The 24086-nt window shown below is 39.2% G+C and overlaps 1 protein-coding gene across 1 annotated transcript; it reads left to right on the top strand.

Annotated features, from left to right (window-relative positions):
- Positions 1–7: 7 nt before the first annotated feature.
- On the top strand, positions 8–23260 carry LOC124719009 (NEDD8-activating enzyme E1 catalytic subunit). Its single transcript, XM_047244678.1, has 5 exons — positions 8–865; positions 1672–1815; positions 11671–11892; positions 18433–18633; positions 22851–23260. The coding sequence occupies exons 1-5, from the start codon at positions 179–181 to the stop codon at positions 22935–22937; spliced, it is 1341 nt and encodes a 446-aa protein (XP_047100634.1). The 5' UTR covers positions 8–178; the 3' UTR covers positions 22938–23260.
- The last annotated feature ends 826 nt before the right edge of the window (positions 23261–24086 follow it).

Below are 24086 nucleotides of genomic sequence, written 5' to 3'. Positions count from 1 at the left end.
TTCCCAGAAACTTTTATGTTACCTTACTGAAAACCACTTCATAGCCATTTAGCGTGCGATTCTGACACGAAAATAATACAAAGATAAGATATACGTCATTGACAGTGTATCACATCTCTGCCCGCTGTGTGGTTATGGAGGTGTAATTGTTTGGGCCGTCAACTTCATATATTTAATAATGAGTGGTGGTGACGGAGACGGGATGCAGCGTAGATGGAGTCATTTGAGAAAAGTGTTGGAGAGGTCGGGGCCTTTTTGTCACCCTGATTTCGAACCGTCATCGGAAACATTAAATTTTTTAATGAGTACATGCAAGATATTGGTTATAGGTGCCGGCGGATTAGGTTGTGAATTACTGAAAGACTTGGCTCTTATGGGATTTAAAGACATACACGTAATAGATATGGACACAATTGAACTTTCTAACCTTAACAGACAGTTTCTGTTCCGAAGAAAAGATATAGGAAAATCGAAGGCAGAAGTTGCAGCAGACTTCATAAACAACCGGATCCCCGGTTGCCGTGTGACGCCACATTTCTGTAAGATTCAAGATTTCGACGAATCGTTTTATAGATCCTTTCACTTAGTTGTCTGTGGTCTCGATTCAATAGTCGCCCGTCGGTGGATAAATGGTATGTTGATATCATTGCTTCAGTATGAGGACGGGGAGTTAGATCGAACATCAATTGTGCCAATGGTTGACGGTGGCACAGAAGGCTTTAAGGGCAATGCTAGAGTGATACTACCCGGTGTCACTGCTTGCATCGAATGCACTCTGGATCTCTTTCCCCCACAAGTGACATACCCACTTTGTACAATTGCAAACACACCGCGTCTGCCAGAGCATTGTATTGAATATGTGAAGGTAAGTGAGTATTGTACGTGACATTTAACGCAAATAAAGGGAATTTTTATTTTAATATCGTGGTTCTATTGTGTAACTTCATCCCAAAGTATTATTTTGTACAGTTTTTGCTTGCTTGCAAAATTTTCTCGTCTTTTGTGTAGGCCATAATACAGTAAAATGTGGGACTCCTGTTTAATCCTAATTAAGTGTTCTTCAGGGAGCATGCGACTCCCATGTCGTTTCCAAATATGGTAATCTATTTATCCCTTTCAGTACTTGCATTATGCAACTGTGGACTGCATCTTTTCGTTACAAGGAAAGGGGGACATAAATAAAATTTACAAGAGCATTTGCCAGTAGTAGAAGCTGATGACAATAGCCTGCTATAGTGCAGAATTTTATTTTGACCACATATTGAGTGATTAAAAAAATTTGTGTATTTACTATGCTACAGATGGAAGAAAATGAGTTTTTATTCTCACTATAGAAAACGAAAGTTATAAAATACAGTTAGTTTTCTTCACATAGTTTGTATTTTATATTGTATGTAACATTTTTGGTATGCAGTCTCACATAAAAGTTCACTTGGATGATAGTTAGTATTAATCTTCGGTTATCATTTTTATCTTACATGCGTGTAACAATTTTGACTATGCAGCTATGTAAGCATTCACCTTGCTTTCCTGTTTAACCCACAGGAGTCTTCAAAGAGATTTGCTGCTAGAGATAATTGAGATTTTGTAACAAGCATTTTGAACATCTGTTAATTATTTCATAACAAACGATTCTGCTATTATATTTTCTGCTCAGAGTTTCATTTTCAGGTGATCCAGTGGCCGCGAGAGTCCCCGTGGTGTGATGTTCCAATTGATGGGGATGACCCAGCGCATATTGGATGGATTTGTGAGAAAGCATCAGAGCGTGCTGCACAGTTTGGCATAATGGGTGTTACATATCGCCTTGTCCAGGTAATATTCATTGTATTCCATTTTGACACTGTATGGTGTTCATTTCTCTTTCCAATGTAGGCTTTTAAATTGAGGATTTTTTATTCTCCTCTGCCTTATGATTGCCTAGGCAACTTCAAAAGCAGTATAATATCAGACATAAGAGAATCTGATCATGTCGTGCTCAACAATTCTAATAAGGCTCTTGTAAGCACTCGTCGCACAGCATCCCATTGTTTGTTAAGCTAGTATACTGTTCCTTTGGGTTTCGTCTTGAAAACCCTTGCAGCCTTGCCCAGTATGAGTTTGGTGGTGCATGGTGCACCCAATGGTCATGGGTAGGTTGGGGGAAGGGGGGGGGGAAGTGAGCACTACAAGTTCACCCTAATCATAGACTTGGCATGCTCGACCAAATGCAGTGAAGTGTGGCACTGAAACGTAGCATGGATTAGGGTCCTTGTCTTGCCTGTCTGGCTCACAAGATTGGTATAGATGTAAAGTGAATGGGGGCTAGAGAGGATTTCCTGTGGGTCATCTCTACTGCCAGTCAGCTGTATCATACTTGCTCGGGTCCAAGGTGCTCTGCCTGACTCGGCATGTAATTCTCAAGAAACTTGTACAAATAGCACAATTTCCACAACTTCATAAAGCAAATCATAACAATATTGCTTTACTGGAATAGGTGATTAAGTAGAGCAATTTTGGAACTGACAGACTATGTTAAGAAATTGTCTACCAAGGATTCAAGATTCATGGCAAGGGATGGGGAATGTGATAGATCAATGGAAAGCTGTTTATGATGACAAAATGACCTGTTGGTCATCTAGAAGTCTAAGTTTAGGTTGTATGTTGTCAAAACCAATCAAGATGGTATCCGAAGAGTCAGTGTTCAGAGGTATCGTGGATAATTACCTTGTTGACAGCATCACAGATCAAAGCTTGGCACTTTTATTGCTATCCCTTCTTTATTCTTTGACAGTTCCAAACTATCACACTACAAATTGCTGTGTGCTGCACCCTCGGATAATTTGCACACTGTCAGGTTCTGGTTTGATTGCAGTGTAAGCTATTAGTTTGTTGCCAACCACACAGCCTTGATGCACTAATTGTTAAAGGTTACTGATCACTATTTTTGTTGAACACAAGTTCATCTCTAGAGAATGTTTTGTGGTTGTTGTATTCTCACTGTGTACTTAAAACAGCTGTCAGCACCACCTCTTGCATTTGCTTCACATGTAGCAGCTAGTGCTATCAACATTTCGCCAGGAAAAACATAAGTAACAGCTCTTACCCTTCTCTTTCACCATAAAGTTATGTTGAGCCCCATTTTATGCCTTGTAACTGACTGAGTGTGTTGGTTTCAGTGTTTACAAAGTTGATTCGGTACCATCTCCAATAGAATTAGCCACTTCAAATACGACAGTCAGCAACGGTACAACTTGAAGACCTTCTATGAGAACTTAAACCCCCCTCACAAAGAACGTGTATGCAAGACCTACAGTTAAGCCAGTATTACATGACACACCTTCATTTACAAGTTTCCACCAGTGCCCCAAACATACTAACTTGGAACTGCCAACTTTTTCGTTAGCCCTACTACATGATACAACTAACATGTAAGTCTGCGCTAGAATCCCAAGGATCCACATTCTGAATCACAGGCTCATTTATGCCATTGAGTGAGAATTGATATGTTTGTACAGCAGGTATTTACAGATATCAAATTCTTGACGGGTTTCCAGCCAGATCAAACTGTCATCTGAGCACAATATTTCAGCGTTCCACCTGGTCGCCATCATCAGGTGAGAAAAGCTACACTGCTCTCACCGATAACTGATTCCACTCACAAATGACTGCACCTTTATATGCATCAGAAGTACAACAGCACATGCGCTAGATACAGTGCACATGCGCTCAATCCTTCCTGCTGGCCCCTGGCGCAAAAAAAAGTTGTAGCGCTTCTGGTGGGGAATACTGTTAAAAACGGTATATAGTTACAAATGATTCAGATGCCACTGTTTCTTAATACCTGATAAAACAGGATTCCACGTTTTACTTAACGGGTATCTATTATCACGGTTGATGATATTATCTGCTAGTCTGAAACAATAGGGCGCAATGGGATCCCATCCTTATGGATTTTTGGCAAACTGTATAATTTAGGTTTTGTTTCTAATTTGGGTGCACCAATTTACAACTTGGCAAAATATTTAGCATCGGCTCTCAGCCCTCATGTGGGTAAATGCGAATACCATGTATCCAACTCCATGGATTTTATTCAGTGTTTAAAATTGCTTCGCCTTGGTCCCTCTGATTTACTTGTTAGTTTTGGTGTGGTGTCCCTTTTACTCGGGTCTTTGATTTTAATTAATGAAAAACTGATATGTAAATGACAAAGCTCTGCCATCATGTTCCAAGATGACAAATATTTTGAACAAACTGACGGTGTGGCTATGGGGAGTCCTTTATCCCCCCATAGTCGCTAATCTTTTTATGGAGAACTTTGAGGATATGGCCGTGAAAACATATTTTTGAAGCCTTTGTGTTTTTTGAGATATGTTTCTTGTTTGGTCACATGTAATAGACTCTTTGCACCAGCTATTGGACTATTTTAATTGTCTTCATCCGAACATCAAATTCATGATGGAAATTGAAAAGGAGAGAATATTACATTTTTGGATGTACTAGTTTATAGAAAAGATGACGGAACTCTTGGACGCAGTGTTAACATGAAACCTACCCATTCCGACTGGTATTTACATGCTACCAGTTGCCATTCACCTTCTCAACGTGCAGGATTCCTTCGGACCTTGGTTAAGGGGATACGGAATCACCTATCCCCGCAATGTTAATATATGCCTACTATAGGGAACATTTTCTCACAAACTACTGGAGACAGAGAGGTAAAAATTTTACTGTATGTGCATTCATATGTTACAACAATACTGAAACAACAGTTTATTGTCAAAGTATTTTCTTACAGAGATATTGTACATTTATTTTTAAGTAAATTTTTTCCATCGCTTTTTACTAGACTATCACCCCTAAGTCTTTTGTAAATCAAGTAATTAAAAAATCGTTGTTTCAGTATGTAATAGGGACCTATGTCACTACGTCATAAAAATTTCAGACTTCTAGGTTGACCAGTACCTGAGATAATGTTCCTAGATGAAGTAAAAAGTAAACTTACGGGAAACGGAGAAAGAAGATTAAAACATTCCTGATCCGTAGCTAATACCCCCTTCACAGTCTTCATAATCATCTTCAAGTCTTCTTTTGGCACCCCTCTGCACCTGTCTTGCTTTTTTCACTAATGTCTTGATTATATTATCAGCATGCCTTAGTCTGTGCTGATCTAAAAAGAACATAGCACGTACCGTACGGGAACCAACACACATACCCAACTTTTGAAGGACCTGGCATTTAGTTATATTTCCAAGATTGAAGGTTGCCACAGCATCATACACACCAAAATGTAGTGTATTAATTCCGACAAACACTGTTTTTGGGAGACGATGCCATATCACACTATTCAAGCACTCGTTGGGGTTCTGCGTTTTTCCGTGAAGACATTTCATCAGAAGACTTCTGTCAGCCAGATCTCTGAAAATGGGCTTTATTTCTGCCATGATGGCTGATGGTAGACTGTGGTGGTGAATGTATTTCTCTCCTGTTGTTAGTCCCCTATTGTATTTACACCAGCTGTTTTCACCTTTGGGGCACAAACCATGTTGTGGATGCTCATCCGTGGATGCGGTGTGGAAATATAAAGCCCATATAGCTCTCCTCATTTCTTCAAGATTGCCTGTATTTTGCCTGATTGCAAGGCCATAGCAGTTCTGAATGTGGTCTATTATGGAATCAGTCAATCTTCCTCTGCCATCCAAGGTTTTCCCATCATCTAGTTTTTTCCCTTTCATAACTGATTTTAACCTTCTCAGCCTGGCACCCATTCTCTTCTGCACATGTCCTATACATTCAAGTTTGCTTATATTTACACTGTTCCCATATGGTTTGCTTTCCAAAACTTCTTTGAATGCTTTAGAGTCACCATCTCCCAGATATTTGACATAGCGAACATTATACCACTGTGAAGAGCGATGAAAAATTTTCTTCATCCCAGCAACCTCCATGCCACCACTACTACCATAATAATTAGCAATACAGTCATCACTGTGTTCATTTTTCAGCCTGCCTGTGCACCTACAGTATTTAGACATTATTGCAACATCAATAACCTTGCCAGTATCAACACTAGTTGCTGTTACAACACCATTGTTGGAGGTGTGGCCCCTTTTCTGCCACGTGCCATCAAACGCCACTGTGAGGTCACGACTGCCGTCATTTTCTTCCACTGCTTCTTCCACAGCAACCTGCATTGACTTCTGTGCTACATCTTCAACTGCAGATCCTAGTACATAATTGTAAGCTTCAAACTTTGAAGGTGCACTTGGAAGATTTAGAACACCACATAGCATATCACCAGCTGCTTTGCCCTTACCAATTGCTCGCAATCCATAAACTAACCTAATATTTACACTATAAAGTTCAGTTTTCTTGTATCCATTATTTACAGTTACTGAAACCGAACTTGGAAACTTACAGCTGTATTTACAAACACTGCATATTAAATTAAACTGGGCAGCCAGGCCAACATGGGATTCTACTTTCAGAGAAACGTTTCCATGACATTTTTTGCAGCACAAACTGTTTTCAAGAGCTTCACACAATATATTCGTATCAATGAGTTCAAAAACTTCATTCCCTCTATCAAGTAAATTATATTTCTCTTCCAAATCTCTTAGTTTTTTATGAGAAGCACTGTTTTCATTTGGTGTAAGTTCGTTCGGCAAATCAGTAATAAGTGGATTCACATTTTCCAACAGTGATGATGATGAACTGCTTTGCTTTGCTAATGAATCATTATTTCTTTTCTTTTGCCAGTTCACACGCTTTTTAAATACTTTTGCTTTAGCTCTAGGCATTTTCACTGCGAAAAATGAAGCACTAAATACGAAATAACTCAACAACAACTACTTCCTTATATCACACTGTTTACAAAACAGTCCCGCCACAAAGTCAAAGAGTAACTTGAGGAAACCAGAGAGAAACATTTTCGGGCAACTAGTGTATAAATAGTCGCTGGAAACCGGGATATTTGAATTCATGTCACTTTAAAGGTACTGCCAAAAAGTTCATGGTCAGCCACGAGAGACGTGTATAACTAAAGCGCAATACCCGATCTCACAAATATATAAAAATAAAATAGTTATAATTGTAGTAGAGCTATGTATGATACGTCATTTTAAAGAGGAAACATGGCAGAATATAATACGCCAATAAAAAAAAAATTCGATTTTTTTAACCCAAAATCCGATTCCGTATCCCCTTAAACAAGCATATGCTGTCTTGGATGCTGAGAATTTACCACAGGAGCTGCAACATCTTAAGGACGTGTTCGATAATAACGGCTATACAGACCAACAAATTCGACGTGCTTTTGAGTTTGGACACCTACCTGAACCTTCTGAAGATACCTTTAGATCTGTGGCTTTTCTTCCTTATGCTGGGAATGTGTCTGCCAAGATAGATAGACTTTTGAAGAAATATGAGATCAGATGTGTTTCTCGGCTGCCAGCTACGATTTGAGCACTTCTTGGCTCTGTCAAAGATGATTTAGGTTTGAGGTAGTCTGGCGTTTACAAAATACCGTGTGAGTGCAGAAAAATTTACATTGGCCAAACTATTCGGACCGTCAACGACAGGGGTATTGAACATCATCGCCATACACGATTATTACAACCAGATAAATCTGCAGTGGATGAGCATTGCCTTACAGAGGGACACAGGATGCTATACAATGAAATGCAAGTAGTTGCAAATGCTTCACGGTACTGGGATTGTTTTTTAAAAGAATCTGTCGAAATCAGACTAGCAGATAATATCATTAATCTTGATAATGGATATCTGCTAAGTAAAACGTGGAATCCTGTTTTATCAGGTATTAAGAAACAACGGCATCTGAATTGGCTGGCTATGAATAATCATTTGTAACACTATATCATTTTTAATAGTATTCACCACGGGAGGCACTGCAACATTTTTTGCGCCAGGGGCAGCAGGAATGATTGAGTGCGTGTGCACTGTATTTAGCGCATGTGCTGTTGTACTTCTGATGCATATAAAGGTGCAATCATTTGCGAGTGGACTCAGTTATTGGTGAGAGCAGCGTAGCTTTTCTCACTGAAACATTGTGCTCAGATGACAGTTTGATCCGGCTGGAAACCTGACTATAATTTGATATACTAATACGCTGGGAAAGTCTACATAGCCACATCTGGTATTTACTGATATTGAGACTTCTATGAGGTCTAGAGTCATATTTATTAAGCAGTTATTGTTATTTTGTGGAGCTAGAATGAAATTATGTTAGTCACACACAGTTATGGACTAATGTGATAATTTTGTTATCCTAGTTCTAACAAATGATTCTGTGTTTACATTTCAGTGATTGACACGGAGGCTGCTATTATCTATGCAGTATTTGCCATGATGGTGTCCGCCTTCGTTGTTAGAATGGCAGAATGACAATGTAATGTCAGGAGTAGGACTTGTGTTAAACACTGACTGGGGAAAAGGCATGAAGGCAGGGACTTACGCTCCCTGTTAATGAAACATTTGAGCCCTAAGATCCACAGGAATTTAGGAACTTTGTCAGAATGGACATACCTTGTTTTGAAAAACTGCTGTCGATCATATATGGTGCGATTTGCACAAGTGGCACAGTAATGAGGGAAGCTATTTCACACTTTAACCAATTAATGTGATACATACACACATCAAAAGCAAAATTATATGTACATATACATAGAAGACATAAACTCGGAGCTAAACGTTTGTGGACATACCTTATAATGGTACAGCTACAATAAGAAGCTATCATTAAATATACAGCTTTTCTCAACGCCAATTCAAAAAAAGAGAATTTTCATTTATTTTATTACTGTATGGGGCGAGTAATTACCAGAAATGACACATGGTTTATGTTCCACATTAACCTTAGCTCTCCTTTCCCTGGTTTGGTAACTGGGGTAGGCTAGAGACACGCAAGTTGCTGAAGTGGCGTCCGATTGAAAGACTTGCACAAGGCCTGTCAGCCCCACATTATTATTATTATTATTATTTACTGTATTTATAAAAAGTTACTGATAAATGTGTCGAATATCTTGAGCAGTAGCCAAAAAAAAATTCTCAAGAGTTCATGTATGTCTCTCCTGCATACCGCAAGTGAAAAAAATAACCAGAAAGTCCACTTGAAATGGTTTGTTCTGTGCATGCCCCTCTTCTACCACATTTGCACAGGTCCATGGCAGGATAGAACAGTTTCTATTTCTCCCTGGCAGATAAACTGTCTGCTCAAATCACAGCTTGTTTTTTTAGATGTATTGTGTAGTACTGGCTTTACTGACAGCCCTCCCTTTATTGTGGGTTCCCACACCCTTTGGATGAGCCTCTGGTGCAGCTACCGGGTAATGTACACCCCAATGCCTGACACTGTGCATTTTATTCAGACATCCATATATAATGAGCTAGCTATACATACATCTACAAACTGAATTGAGACCAACATTCTCTACCGAAATAATGTGTGTCTTCTGAAAAACTGGTGTCTGGGGGAAGAATCCTTTCATGACTTTCCCTATTTTTTTCCAGTCCTTTATTTGGATCGTATGCCATTTGGATTCTTCCCCCAGACACCAGTTTCTCAGAACTCCACTGGTGGCAACAAGCACTGCAACATGTCCATGGTTCTCGCCACCCACTGGGCCTTAATTTACATTAATTCCTTCTATCCCAGCATTTCTTCACAGTGACTACCGTATTTACTCGAATTTAAGCCGCACTCGAATCTAAGCCGCACCTGAAAAATGACTCGAAATTGAGGAAAAAAAATTTTCCCGAATCTAAGCCGCACCTGAAATCTGAGACTCGAAATTCAAGGGGAGAGAAAAGTTTTACGCCGCACTTCCAAATCGAAACAAACTTGGTCCATTGTAATATGAGACACAATTTAGTTAAGCTTTACCAGGTAGCCGTTGTTATGCGTCAGGCGCTCCATCCGTATTTATACGGGTACCCCTCCTTTTTCGCGTGCTTCATCTGGTTTGAATTGATTGCTTATTTTTCTTTGATCTGACAAGTGCAGTTCTCTTTGTTATAGGTGTTTCCGTCACGCAAGGCTGAAAATGCATTACTGTACTGTGTCATGCATTGTTTGTCGCATTCTGAAAATGAGGGTTTACGGCCTGTCGCTGCTCGCGGCATGGCTTGCTTTTGTGCACGCTACCGCCGCTTACAATAAAAAAAAAACAAAGAGAGGAATCGTCTCATTAGCGAAACAATGGCATGAGACTGCTATTCGTTGCTACTTACACTGCTGCTTTCTTTGAAAATGATCAACAAGAATCAAATAATAAACTGCATATGATAGAAGATGTTCTGAACGAGAATTTAGTGAAAATTTTTTCCGTTTGAAAATCTTTACAGACGCCTCTTTAGTACATTACATTGTGCACAGAAATTAGTCATCTTAGATTTAAAATTCTAGTCGCTTAATTTCTGACTGTATCACTATTAGGCATAAGAATAATACGAATATAAACATGACATGGTATGTATATTCTTCCGCATCTGCTGTTGTCTCACTAGTTTCGTAGTTTATTAGGCAGACAAGATTTAAATGAGGTAGCAGAAAACACGAAAGAATACATGGCAAAATGTTTATATTCGTATTATTCTTATGGTGAAGAGAATACTGCATGTTTTTCACAATTCATAAAAGTTCCTATTAGCAACCATTTCTTCTCACAGTTAGGAAAAAATTCAGAAAGCAGAGTTGGCCATATTGACAAATTTCCCAAACAGTCTTGCCAGTCGGATTTTCGTAGTACATTGAAATGCTGCTACGTTCGAAGAGGAACAATACGGAATTTGTATTTACTTCGTTGGATAATGTATGAAAATGCAGTGGTCGAAACTTGGGGCAGAGAAAAAAAAGCTCGTCTTCCACCTTTTTATTATTTATTTACTGACGCAGAGGTTTTGGGGCCAGTATTTGTCTTTGTGCCTGCGAAGCATGCCTGCGTAGCGCTACATATATTCGATGACAGAAGTTAGTTGTGGCGGCACCTACCAACATTTTTCAGAACTTCCACTTACTTTGCACTCGATTCTAAGCCGCAGGAAAAAAGTAAATACGGTACTTTTTTCACTCCATTTTAGTTTTCTACGTCTTTCATTTTTTTACATTTCTATTTTTCACCATCCCCTCCCACCCTTGTTACATACAATGCACTAGGTTCCTCACTCTTATTAACTCGTACATGAAGTTTTAGCAGTAATCTCTGTCTTGCATATTACCCTGTCTTCCACATCTAAGCTCCCAGATCTTCAAATTTCATCTGGTGCAGTCCCCAACAATCAATTTTCCCTCCTCATCCCACCTGGTAAGCCTTCCCTGATCAGTGTTCTGGGCGACTTTTCTGAACTGTATCCCTTTCCCTAAGCCTCTCCAGTTCTTTTCCTTCACCCCTCTTCCTTCTCCTTCAACTCTTCTGACAGAAGGCGGTACTGGCTCTGAAAGCGTGTAAAAGTTAAATCCTTTTGTGTGTGTGTGTGTGTGTGTGTGTGTGTGTGTGTGTGTGTGTGTGTGTGTGTTACCCTGCCGCCGCTTGGTGAGTAGATTTTTTTGTCCATCCATTTACATTATATAGTCAATAATTGATTATTTTCGTTGTAATAACTTTTGTAGTATGGTCGTCAAAAGTATAACATGAATTTGATGATGCATTAAGGTAAAGTTTTACTTTGTTACAGGGTGTTGTGAAGAACATAATACCTGCAGTGGCATCTACGAATGCTGTGGTGGCTGCGGCATGTGCCACAGAAGCCTTCAAGCTGGCTACGAGCTGTTGTGTTCCCATGGACAACTACATGGTGTTTAATGATGCCGATGGCATTTACACATATACGTATGAGGCGGAGAAGAAAGAAGATTGCCTCGCTTGTAGTCAAGTGCCCAGAGTTATTGATATTGAGGTGAGTGGGGGGGGGGGGCTGTATTTTTATTGGCGTAGTAATTGTACTCCTTTTCTACTTTACTGCTAGTTTCTTTGTCTTTGAGGTAACAAAAAATCAGATTTAACTTCGATGTATGTAATTTAGAAGTAAAGGACCACTCGCTGAATAGCAGAATTGTTGATTCGTCAACAGATGCACGCACAAAAAAGAAAGAAAACTATTCTAACTTTCAGAATAGATCTGTCAAGCTACAGCACAAAAATACACACATGCCTGTGCCTCTATATTGTTCTGGGTGAATACACAATGCAGAGATTGTATTTTCGTAGGTGGACTAGGGTGGGGTAAGAGTTGTCATGGAGGCTGTGGGGACACTAGGTTAGTGAAGATTGAGGTCAGAAGGGTTACAGGTGTGAATGATGTATTCCAAGGATAACTCACATGTGTGTAATTCAGAAAAGCTGGAGACGCATGGGAGGATCCTGATGGCCCGGTTTGTGAAGCAGCATGATGTGGTGAGCTGCATGTGGCCAACTTTGTTCTTGGCCACAGTGTGATGGCGACCACACATTCTGATGGACAGCCAGTTGTCTGTCATACCGACATGAAAAACTGTGCAGTGGTTGCAGCATAGTTGGCATATGGTGTAGCTGCTTTCACAGGTGGCCTGGCCTCTAATGGGATTGGATAATCCTGTAGCAGGACTGGAGTAAGAAGTGCTAGGTGGGTGGCTGGGGTAGGTCTTGCACCTGGGTCTTCCTTAGTGATACGACCCCTGTGGTAAGGGGTTGAGGATGGCATAGGGGTGGACCAGAATGTTATTTAGGTTGATGGGTAGTGGAATACCACTTAAGGAAGAGTGGGAAGGATCATTAACAGGATGTCCCTCATTTCTGGGCACAATGATAGTCTAGAAGGTTCAGTTGCCCAAGTCTGGTGTGATACTGAGTGACCTGGAGGTACTCCTTTCCAGCTGATTTATGGAGGTTGTGGAGAGATATGGGGTATGTGAGGATATGGCATGGGAAATCTTCTTGTTGCCTAGTTTCGGAATGTAGTGGCTGGCTGGGAAGGCCTTTTGTGAGACCTTCAGCATACTGGGTAGGGGAATTGTTGTCACTGATAGATTAGCTGTCCATGGGTGGCAAGGCTATATGAGTGACACTCTTTTAGTGGTCACAGGCTGGGTTCCCAAACTGTTACATTATGCTCTTCACTTTTTCTAAACTGAAACTTAGCCTGTGCCACAGGTTGCCTAGGAAAAATTGTACATACAGGTCGGTTAAGTTTTGTTACAAGGGCAATCCCAAAAGTAAGGTCTCCTATATTTTTAGATTATTTTCTATAATAGTTAAAGCACTGTAAGGGTTGAAGAACACTTTATCTTTCTGCAAAATTCCTATTTCAGTCGATGCGTCTTTTGTAAACACTGTGGCAGCTTTTACAATTCTCATGTATTACCAGATCGCTGTCATACACTGCAGGATGTTTTAGACCTCATCTTTTATTGGTGCACAACCTCCATCCAGACAATGTTAATTCCTTAAAGCATTCTGTCAACAGTTGCAGTTATCTATAAGGTGAAAAATTTCGAACCCTTACAGGTTCATTTTCAAACCTGGCTCAATGTGGCCACAAAAACAGTGAATACAAAAATGGTAGGCCTATTACAATAAAAAGTCCAAATGTAACAAATTGATTATTGGAATGCAAACATACCTGCAATGACAGTGCCTGATCTTAATCATAAACATTGCGTGGAAACCCATCCTCTATAAATGTTGGCAGAATGAATGCCACAATCCACAGTGCCTGTTACAGTCAAAATTAAACCATAGGTTAACATAGCAAACAGCACCTGGAAACTTACAATGGTGCTAGCATCACGCCTCATGTAAAAGCGAATTCCCCCAGCCAGTGGGTGTGTCGCATTTTAAAATGGGGTTGCATCTAAACACCTTTATTAAACCTGACATTAGTATAGTGAATAACAATAACAAATGTACAGGTACTACACAGCTACTAGAGTGACACATACCCGTCACATTTTTGAACACAAGGCAAGCATTTCATGTTAAAGTGTACATCCAATAGACACACCAAATTAAAATGGGGGCATCACAGTGCCTTTATTAACCAGTCACATGTAATATAAAGTACAATGAAACAAATCTTACTTGTTGCTCAATTACAAATTTACATTGTACATATAGGTGGTTGTGTTCCAGGTGGTTGTGTTCCAAATGCCTACATACATATAGTTTACATACATAAAAAGTTTCAAAACAATACAATCGTTTGACTAAAACGTTTTGTGAAAGACAGTTATGCAGCCCTACTAAAACATTGTCTCATAGCACCGAATTATTACTGCATCACATCATGTGCAACCACCTTGAAATTGCGTTGTACTGTACACACAGGTCCATCTGTTCATGCAAGTCCTGTTTCGAATTACAGAGGATGAGTACTGAAATATGGATACTCAAGTATTTTACATAATTGGGTCGGGTTGTTTGGGGGAAGAGACCAAACAGTGAGATCATCGGTCTCATTGGAATAGGGAAGGACGGGGAAGGAAGTCGACTGTGCCCTTTCAAGGGAACCGTCCTGGCATTTGCCTGGAGCGATTTAGGGATATCACGGAAAACCTAAATCAGGATGGCCGGATGCAGGATTGAGCCGTTGTCCTCCCAAATGCGAGTTCAGTGTGCTAACCACTGCGCCACCTCACTCAGTCTTTTACACAATTCCACGCAATTTTTCGTTGCTGGTCATGCATGCTGCATGAACAGCCTTTTCCATACAGTGTCTCTATGATCACACCACCTATGAGCTGACATAATTTACTTTTAGTGACTTCTGTTTTTGTGATTTCTTGAGCTGCTTCATACCATGCACATTGACAAGGTCACTGTAATGTAAGCACTTCACGTCCTACTCGTGTATGTACCAACATGTGGACATTTTATTTTTACCTCACAGCGAATAAACAGCAAAGTACTGCACACTGTGTGATGCATAGCACAGTGTTTCACATGAGTGCTTTTTAGTGGATATTGTATCATTTGTAATCTGTAATTAGACGCGTATTGAGCCAGTAAACTTGTTGGATCAGGATGTTTAAATGTGAAACAATGTTTCATAGGAGAGCATTTAAGTGCATCTGTAATTGAATTGGCATGTCGAGTTAGTAAATTATCTCAGGTTATGATGTGTGTATCTGAAGTGTGGCATGATCATAGAGGCACTATACGGAAAACATTGTTCGTGCAACATGCGTGACCAATGATGCAAAATTGTTTGGAATAATGTAAAACGCTTTAGTGTCTGTATTTTAGTACTTGTCCTCTGTAATTCACTACAGAGCTCGCATGAATAGGTAGGCACTGTGAGTACACAACAAGGCGATTTCAAAGTAGTCATGCATGACGTGGTGCTGTAACTATTCAGCGCTATGAGACAATTTTATTAGGATTATTTAACTGTGTTTTACAAAACTTATTAGTCAAACAATTGTAATGTTTTTAAATGTTTTATGTATGTAAACTATATGTATGTAGGCTTTTGGAAGGCAACTGTCTGTATGTACAATACAGAAGTTGCAGTGGAGCAAATATTACATGTGACTGGTAAATAAAGGTGCTGCAATGTCCCATATTTTAATTTGATGTGTCTGTTGGCTGTTGATGCACTCTTGAACATGAAATGCTTGTCTTCTGTTGAACTACGTGACAGGTATACATCACTCTGGTATTTGTATTTGTGTAATGCCTGTACATTTGTTGCTGTCATTCACTGTATTGATGTCGGCTTTAATAAAGGTGCTTAGACCCATCCCCATTTTAAAGCACGACACTCCCATTGGCTGGGGATGCACTTGTACGTGAGGTGCGACACTTGTGCCATCAAAAGTTTGCTGGTGCTATTGGGTATGTTGACCTCTGGTTTGATTTTGGCTTGGTAACAGGCATTTTGGATTATGGCATTCATCCTGCTAACATTTATAGAGCACATGTTAGCACTCGCATTTGAGCTTTTTTTTGTAATACCATTTTGTATTTACTGTTCACTGATAACTACATACTGTAACCTCAATGGACCAGGCTTGAAAATGAACCTATAAGGTTTCAAAACTAGTCCCCTACTAAATAACTGCAGCTGTTGACAGAACCATTAATAAACGCTGTAGGGAATTTAAATAAAGCTGCTGTTCCCTGTCAATGAAATTTTGAAACAAGAAATGTTCGTTCAACTTGGGGAACAGGCAGTAGTCACTCAGTGCCATCTCCGGACTGTACAATGGACGGGTGATGAAATTCCAACCAAAGTTTTGCAAGAGATCAACAGTTTGATGAATGGTGTAAGGGAATTCGTTGCGGAGAATGCTTACACCTTTGTTCAACATTTCTCTTCTCTAGCTCTGAATTGTCCTGAGTTTTTTCAGTGTTTCACAGTGCTAGTCAATGTTTATTGTCTCAGAAGGCAGAAAGCCAAACAGTGATGGCCCCCTTCTGATCCCAAAACACGGTTGCCACCACTTCACCAGCAGATGCATTGTTCAAATTTTTGAGGCGCAGGTTAAGAGGGATATCGCCACTCGCATGACTGTTGATTTGTCTCGGGTGTTAAATGGAATGCCCAGGTTTAGTCATTTGTAATAGTAGTCTAAGAAGTTGTTCTTTTCATCTGCATAACAATGAAGAAATTCACAGAAAGTATCAACCTCTTGCTGTTCATGGTCTTTTGCCAGCGTATGCAGTACCAGTCTTTCATATACCTTCAGATATTGCAGCTTTTCCGTTAAAATAGTGTGGATTATGTTTCGGGAATCCTCAGGAACCAAAAGGTTGAGAGCTTCTAGAGTGATCCTTCAATCCTTATGAAAATTTCCTGAACCTGTGCAACTGCCTCATTGGAAATTAGGAGCCTAGAGCTCCTTTCTGTGTTGTGAAGCGTAGTACGCTCAGCTGTGAACTCTCTACACCACTTGCAAATATTTTTGAAATCCGTGCACGACTGCCCCTACACATTTTCATGAACTGGCAATGAATTTCAATGGGATTAATGCCTTTTTGTTCAAAAATTTAATGACTGCACAAACATTGCAGTTGGCAGGAGTGTTCGACAGGGACTCCATTCTCGACAAATGACAAGCCGAAACAGAGCATGGCAGAGAGGTGTGTGCATGTTCGTCTGAGAGGGGAAGCACAAATTGCAACACCATTGCCAACAATTGCATTAACAGTTCCTCTGCATACCTAAAAAAAAATGGATCTTTGATTTTGGATTGCCCTTATAATTGCAGATAACCATCTGAAACACATAGTCAAAAAATCTGTAGAAGTGACTGGGTACAGTTATTTGATATTCAAAACAGTCTTAGTTATGCCTAATCTTAAATGTTATCATGAAAAAGCTTTTACTGAAGAAGGCAGACCTGCCACTGATATAGTGATTTTCAGTCGAGTTGGCAATAGATTCTTTGTGGTGAACGTCCGCTACATTACTTTAAGATGTGTGTTGTGATCACGAATGGGCTTAATTTATTTGGAACGGACTGTAGAACGATCCTACTGCCACTAGCATACATTTTGCATAGGGACCACAAAGAGAAGATAAAAGAAATTAGGGCTTATAAGGAGGCATATAGACAGTCATTTTTTCCTCTCTCGATCTGTGAGTAGAACGGGAAAGAAAATGATTAGTAGTGGTACAGAGTACACACCATGACACACTGTACAGTGGCTTGCGGATTATGTATGTTGATCTAGATGGAGTTTTTGTTAGCCTTGGACGACCACTTTGCTTGGGGATTCTGGTACCATTCTTGTAACACCCTAACGCCCTCAACACAACTTTACTCCCTTTAATAAGGTTATTTTCTGTCTTTATTTTAATGAGATATCACAGGACCACTTTCTGTGTACCTGAGACTAACTTTCTTCAATAAATCTTATTCATCACAATTCTGTCTTCTACATCAATTACAGACATTAGAACACAACCCTTTTATTAATTATTTATTATATATTATTTATTATTTCTGTGTATTTCATTAATTCGCATTTCCCGCCACTACATAGGCATCTTTACTGAAGGATTATGGCTACTGGGTATTGTTTGGAGAAAGTTAGCTGCTGTGCACGAAAGCAGACCTGTGTGGCTCAACCCTACAAAGTTATTGAGCTAATCTTTTTAAACAGATCTGTGCATAGCGCAGTTATCTAAAGTACAAGAAACGGCAGGTAAAGTTGCGGTTGCTTTGCTCGTATGGACTGCTTGTTAGAGAAACAGTTGCAACTTCAATTATTTGAAATGAATCAAGTGATTAGGTCTGCTTGTTGGCAATGTTACCATGCCACATATTTTGGCATCCAGTTGATTGAGGTGAACCTTAACTGTGCCTTCAGCAACTGTATGAGTCAAGTCCAGTATTGCTACATTACCTGTCGGTGACTGTGCTGGACAGCTGCTTTAGATTTTCTGCAGTGTAGTACATTTGATGCCACCCATTGTGAAACACAGTATCATTTTACTTTATATGTTGTATTTCAGGGTCCAGACGTAAAACTGGAAGGCCTCATTACAATACTCCGCGACGACCCAGCCTTACAGATGAAAAATCCTGGCCTGACAGCTATGGTCGACGGGAAGAATCGAACACTGTACATGCCAACTGTCGCCAGCATCGAGGAGAAGACACGAGTGAACCTTACAAAGACACTTGGGGAACTTGGTTTGGAGAACGGTCATGAGGTGAGTTACACTGTCTCTCATAAATGCAGATCCTGCTTTCAGTGTAATAAGGCAAACCTGTCTCAATAAACTATTTTAAGTTTCGTATATCGTATTCTTTAACCCTTTATTTGGCAAATGGTGAAAATAAAAACAAAAAAAATTTTTCAGTGCTTATATTTATTTGTTATGCTTAAAGAAATACAATTCAGTCAGTTTTAGAAATTTTTGACAAAAATTATGAAATGTTGCTTATAAGCAACATTGCCAGCAATAGACCACATTTATACATATTATAGAAAAAAAGTGTTTGCCAATAACCTCAAGCAAAAGGTTTCCTGTACGTGAATAATTTAATTTATAAACACATTTATGCATTCCTGCTGTGTAATAGAACTGTTTCATTTTCCCTTCTAGTTCTTCTTGCAATGGAATTTTTGGAAACAGTTTCTCTTTGGAACGAAGCGCAATAACGACAACGGCCTTGGGACCGTATACAGGCCAATGCTCCATATTATCAAATCGGACATCTTGTGTAACAGTCGGAGCTGTTGGCTTCCTCCTCTTCTTTTGTGGTGGTGTTATGTCTGTTGAGGGCCTTCCTACTTTCCCTTTCCCTGAAAACATCAAACCATTGGCAATATCTGCCCTGAATGACTTCAGTGAGGTCTTCTTGTCCAGAGGTTCTTTTCGAAATATCAGCCAGGCATTTACAACACTCAGATTGGTACTCTGTAGAGCTCTATCAGCATACCAGCAAGATAAACTCCTCCCATATGCTGCTTGTACTGATGTACAATACTGGGACAGGACACTTCAATTCTTCTTTTTTCATTGCTGTCCCATCATTTTACTGCTGAAAGTGATTGGACACCACAAAATGAGCTTGCAAGTGTCACGGTTTTATTGTTTTGAATATCCGCTGCAAGCATATGTAATATACTAATGGCATATGTCCCAACTATGGGCAATGTTGCTCACAGGCAACATAAAAGTTTTATACTATTTACGTAATTCAAGACAATATTAGATTGAAATATTTCTGCTGTAAACTCACCTCTGGGTATTTCTTGAAGAAAATCTGCTAAGATTACTGCCAATTTATTGAAATCCACTCTTTCAGAACCAAAATAAGACACCCCTGTTGCTCACATGAGATCTCTGTAACACCACTGCACAAACTGCCATCTCGTGTGGAAAACCTTGTACTATTACAACAACTGGCATTTGCAATGTGTAAAGGAACGTTGCCTGGAGGCAACAATGTCAGTAACAGACACTGGGAAGTATTTGTTGTCCCATAAGGCCAATGTAAATCTGATGTTGCTTGAGAGCAACACTGCCAAATGAAGGGTTAATATTACTAGATTGTTGTTGTACTTTCTATTAATTGTGGAGAGTGAGCGAGCGAGCGGGTTTTGTAGCGTGTGACAAAAAATTTAAATCTGAAATGTTTTCAGAAATTCACCTCCAGCTCAGAAGTAGGCAGAAATTAGAGCTATGTAGGCATTCAGCAGTGTGCATGAACAATAGCTGCAGCACAAACTATACCTGTCACTAATGGAATCAAGTGATTCCTCTACTCCCCACCCCACTGACAACCTGTGCAATTATTTTGTTCTGGTAAAGATATTTGGGATGAGTGATACGTCAAAAAAAGTGTAGAAACAAAATTATTCCTAGGACTCAAGTGGCACTTCATTTATTGCACTGACATAAAGAAAACTAATTTGGCATCATCTTTGTGCTAGCATAAAGATCTGTTCACCTTCCCATCATACATTTTAGAGAGAACCAGATTTTACTTATTAAATATGTTTGGTAATTCAATGTGCTGTTTACTGGGAAGTATTTTGCAAGCCTGTACTAAATAGTGAATAAAGTGTTTACAAGCTTCCAGCCACATAAAGTGGTTAAAACATAGAGCATAGCAATCAGTTGTCCTTTCCTTCTAGGTTTTATTAAGCAAATATAGAGTTCGGCTAGTGCCTAGCCATTATCAATACATTATTTCATAGTATCAATGCATGTCCTAGTACGTCAAGACTCAAGTCTTGAATGAACTGTGACAGAAATCCAAACAACAAGGGACCGGCATACTAGGACATGCATTGATACTATGAAATAGTGCATTGATAATGACTAAGCACTAGCTGAAATTGTAGATTTGTTTAATAAAACCTGAAAGAAAAGTATGACTGCTGTGCTCCATCATTTTGAAAGTGTCATCATCATTGAGTGCACCCACATTCCTAATGGAAGGTAACCTGATGAGTACTCTTTGGCAACTGTCATGTGAAATGATTGCTGGTGGGCTGCAGGTACATCCTTGCAAACTCACTGGATCCAGTGCAGTACTTAGCTACAGGCCACTGACTCTGTTAAAGCTGTTTTTGTGACCTTTATTTTGATGACTTGTTTAATTACACAGTCCCAGAAGCCACAAGTGAGAGCCATGGGAGAGGTATTGTAAAATTTGGTCTGGTGACAGTTTTGTAAAGTGTGCCCTGGTATGTCTTTTGCTAATTTCTGTGTTCTCCAGTTTGCATTGTTTTTCCGACTTAAGATTGGCCACACTTGCAATGTCTTGTAGATGCCAGGTGTTCTGAGGCACCTGGGGCCTACAAGATACCTTGTGAATATGACCAATCTTTTATTGGATGAATGGTGCGCATTGAAGAACAACACAGGAAGGAGCACGAGAGGCTTTATTGCCTATGCTACCCTGAAAATCTGCTGTAGCTGAAAATGTTCTAAAAAAACAGTCACCAGATCAGATATGACTTCTGCCACAGCTCAAACTAGCAGCTTCTGGGATTGTGTAATTAAAGAAGCCATCATAATAAAGGTTACCAACAGCCTGAACAGTGATAGTGGCCTGCATCTCAGCACATTATCACAACGTGGGTCCAGTGATCGTGGGGTTGAAGGGGCACATAGAAAACAGAATCAATGTATCGCCATATAGGGCAATTCCGTAAGCACCGGTGACATCACAGCTGCCAGATAGAGTATATAAGGCCATATGTGCATCTCACCTGCAATAATGTCACATGACAAATGGCCAATGAGTACTTGGTTGTAATTCTGAAGTATCATAACACTTGACACTGCTGGAAGCCCAAGAACATTTTATTCAGTGTCACTGCCATGAGACTACATTTTTGCAGTATTGATATGTAGTTACTTCAACATTATAATGGGGGCAGTGCATTATGCAGATCTACTTACTAGTTTATCGTGTGCAAGCCTTGTCTCGTGTGTTAACTATTGTAATACACTTCCATTTGAACCTGGTTGCTGTAGCTAAGTCTTGGTCTCTCTACAGTTTCCACCCCCCCCCCCCCCCCCTCACACACACACACACACACACACACACACACACACACACACACACACACATTACTAAATTTGCTATTCCCTAATGTCTTAAGGTGTACTGTATCAACCTATACCATCTTTTAGTCAAGCTGTGCCTTAATTTCTTTTTTCCATGATTAGATTCAAAATCTCTCTTATCAGTTATTCAATGTACCAACTGGATCTCCAGATTTCTTCTGTGGAACCATATTTCAGATGATTCTGTTCTCTTCATTTCCATACTGCCTTGAAAGGCAATATACTAGACAGAAAGACATCTTAAGAATTACATTTATTGTCAATGTTAACTGTGTTTCTGTTTTTCATAAAAGCTTTGCTGCATTTGTCAGCCTGTATTTTATAACCTCCACAATTCTCAGTTAATATTCTACCTAAATAGCAAAACTCGTTTAGACACTATCCATTCGATTAAACTACTCTTCCATGTCCTTTGGTGTCTCCAACAGGATTATAATAGCACGGGCAAACCTCAGCTTTAATGTATTCCTCCTGAAATCGAATTATCTTTCTAAATTTCTCCTTCATTTCCTTTAGTGTTTGCTCATTATGCAGATTGAATAACACGGGATATAGAGGAGTTGCGAAACTACAGGCTGGTTTATGTAAAAGTCATAGATAACCTATCGATCTCTGTATTTTATCCGCGATAACTACAGAATGTCAAAGATAATATTTCAGTCAATATTGTCAAAAGCTGTTTCTAAATCTAAAGTTACATTGAACAAAAATTGAAAGTATCTTTGTCCTCAGTTCTGTGTTAGTGACATGCTGACCTATCGCAAATTTCTGGTTTGTTGAAGAGAGCTAAGCCTTGTTGTTTCTGTTTTATTGTTACAAATAAAATTTCCTTGTTGCAGGTAGCAGTAGCTGACTCCACTACACCTGTTACTGTGGTGCTGAGGTTGAGATATAATGGACCAGATGGAGATGTGGAGATGAAGTAGGCATTTCACTGCCTATCTGTTTTATTTATGAAGTATCAGTGAACCAACTTTGTTATATAGTGCAGAAGCCTTTGTATAAACTAAATTATTCTCGTGAAGAAGACGATGACAGCAGTGCCTGTGTGTATAATTCAGTCGGGAACAGCTGTGGTTGCTGCAGGTCGGCTGTATGTAGCAGAGTGCAATTTTTTTTTATTTGTTCCCTTCTGGAAGGAGTTTCTGATAATGTGTCTTGTATTCTTTACTAAATAGAAATTTTGTAATATATGTTACACCTAAAATTTTATAACCAATGAATAATAAAACACTGGAGAACATTGAAATTAAGGTCATTAATGATTTTGCAAATATGTTGAAATGATGGGAGCATATTTTAAAAAATCAGTCAAATGTTTTATGAAATGATTTGTCTAAAGTAAGAAATGAAGTAGATTACACATGCATATGACACAGCAGACTTGCTGTGCATTATTTTTTGCATAATTCAAAGGCACATTAAACGCTGCTCTAATCTGTTTTTATTTCTTTCTTTTAGGCAGATCATTTCATAACGATCAGACTGATTTTGTTTCAGTTTTTAAGTTTTGCTTGGAAAGCGTGATCTTATTGACACCTCAGTTGCTTTTCTAAGGTCTTGTGTTCTCAAAATGCCCTAAATTTAATACCCATTTTTAATATGTTGTTCTACAAGTAAAACTAAAGAAAAAGTTCATATAAACATAGGTCAGCAAATATTTAGTTATGAAGTTACGGCTAGTAAGATTTTGCCTAAAATTTAGCAACTTCGCTAATATAAAGCCATTATAAAACTGTACAAGGTTAAAGTAAAGCACGATTTCCATTTTTTGTTGTTGTTGATCTGGTGAATCTAATAAAACATGTCCCACATGTGTATCTGCAGTAATTTTCCAGAACATCCAGAGAAGCAAAGATGTAATTTCGTAAAATTTTTAGTTTATTACCTACTTGGCCCACTTTGTTTTTTAAATTCCAGACAATTGCACAAGTTTTCAACAGAAGTTATGGGGAATTTAATTTTGGAAAAATGATGGTAATAACGTTAACTGAAACTGTATGAATGTATCAGATAATCTACTTTGATTAATACCATAGCGCACTTGAATTCATATTAAACCAGAAAAAAAACAA

This window comes from Schistocerca piceifrons, chromosome 10 (assembly GCF_021461385.2).
Source record: "Schistocerca piceifrons isolate TAMUIC-IGC-003096 chromosome 10, iqSchPice1.1, whole genome shotgun sequence".
Taxonomy (NCBI): domain Eukaryota; kingdom Metazoa; phylum Arthropoda; class Insecta; order Orthoptera; family Acrididae; genus Schistocerca; species Schistocerca piceifrons.
This window is presented reverse-complemented; position numbering and strand designations above follow the sequence as displayed.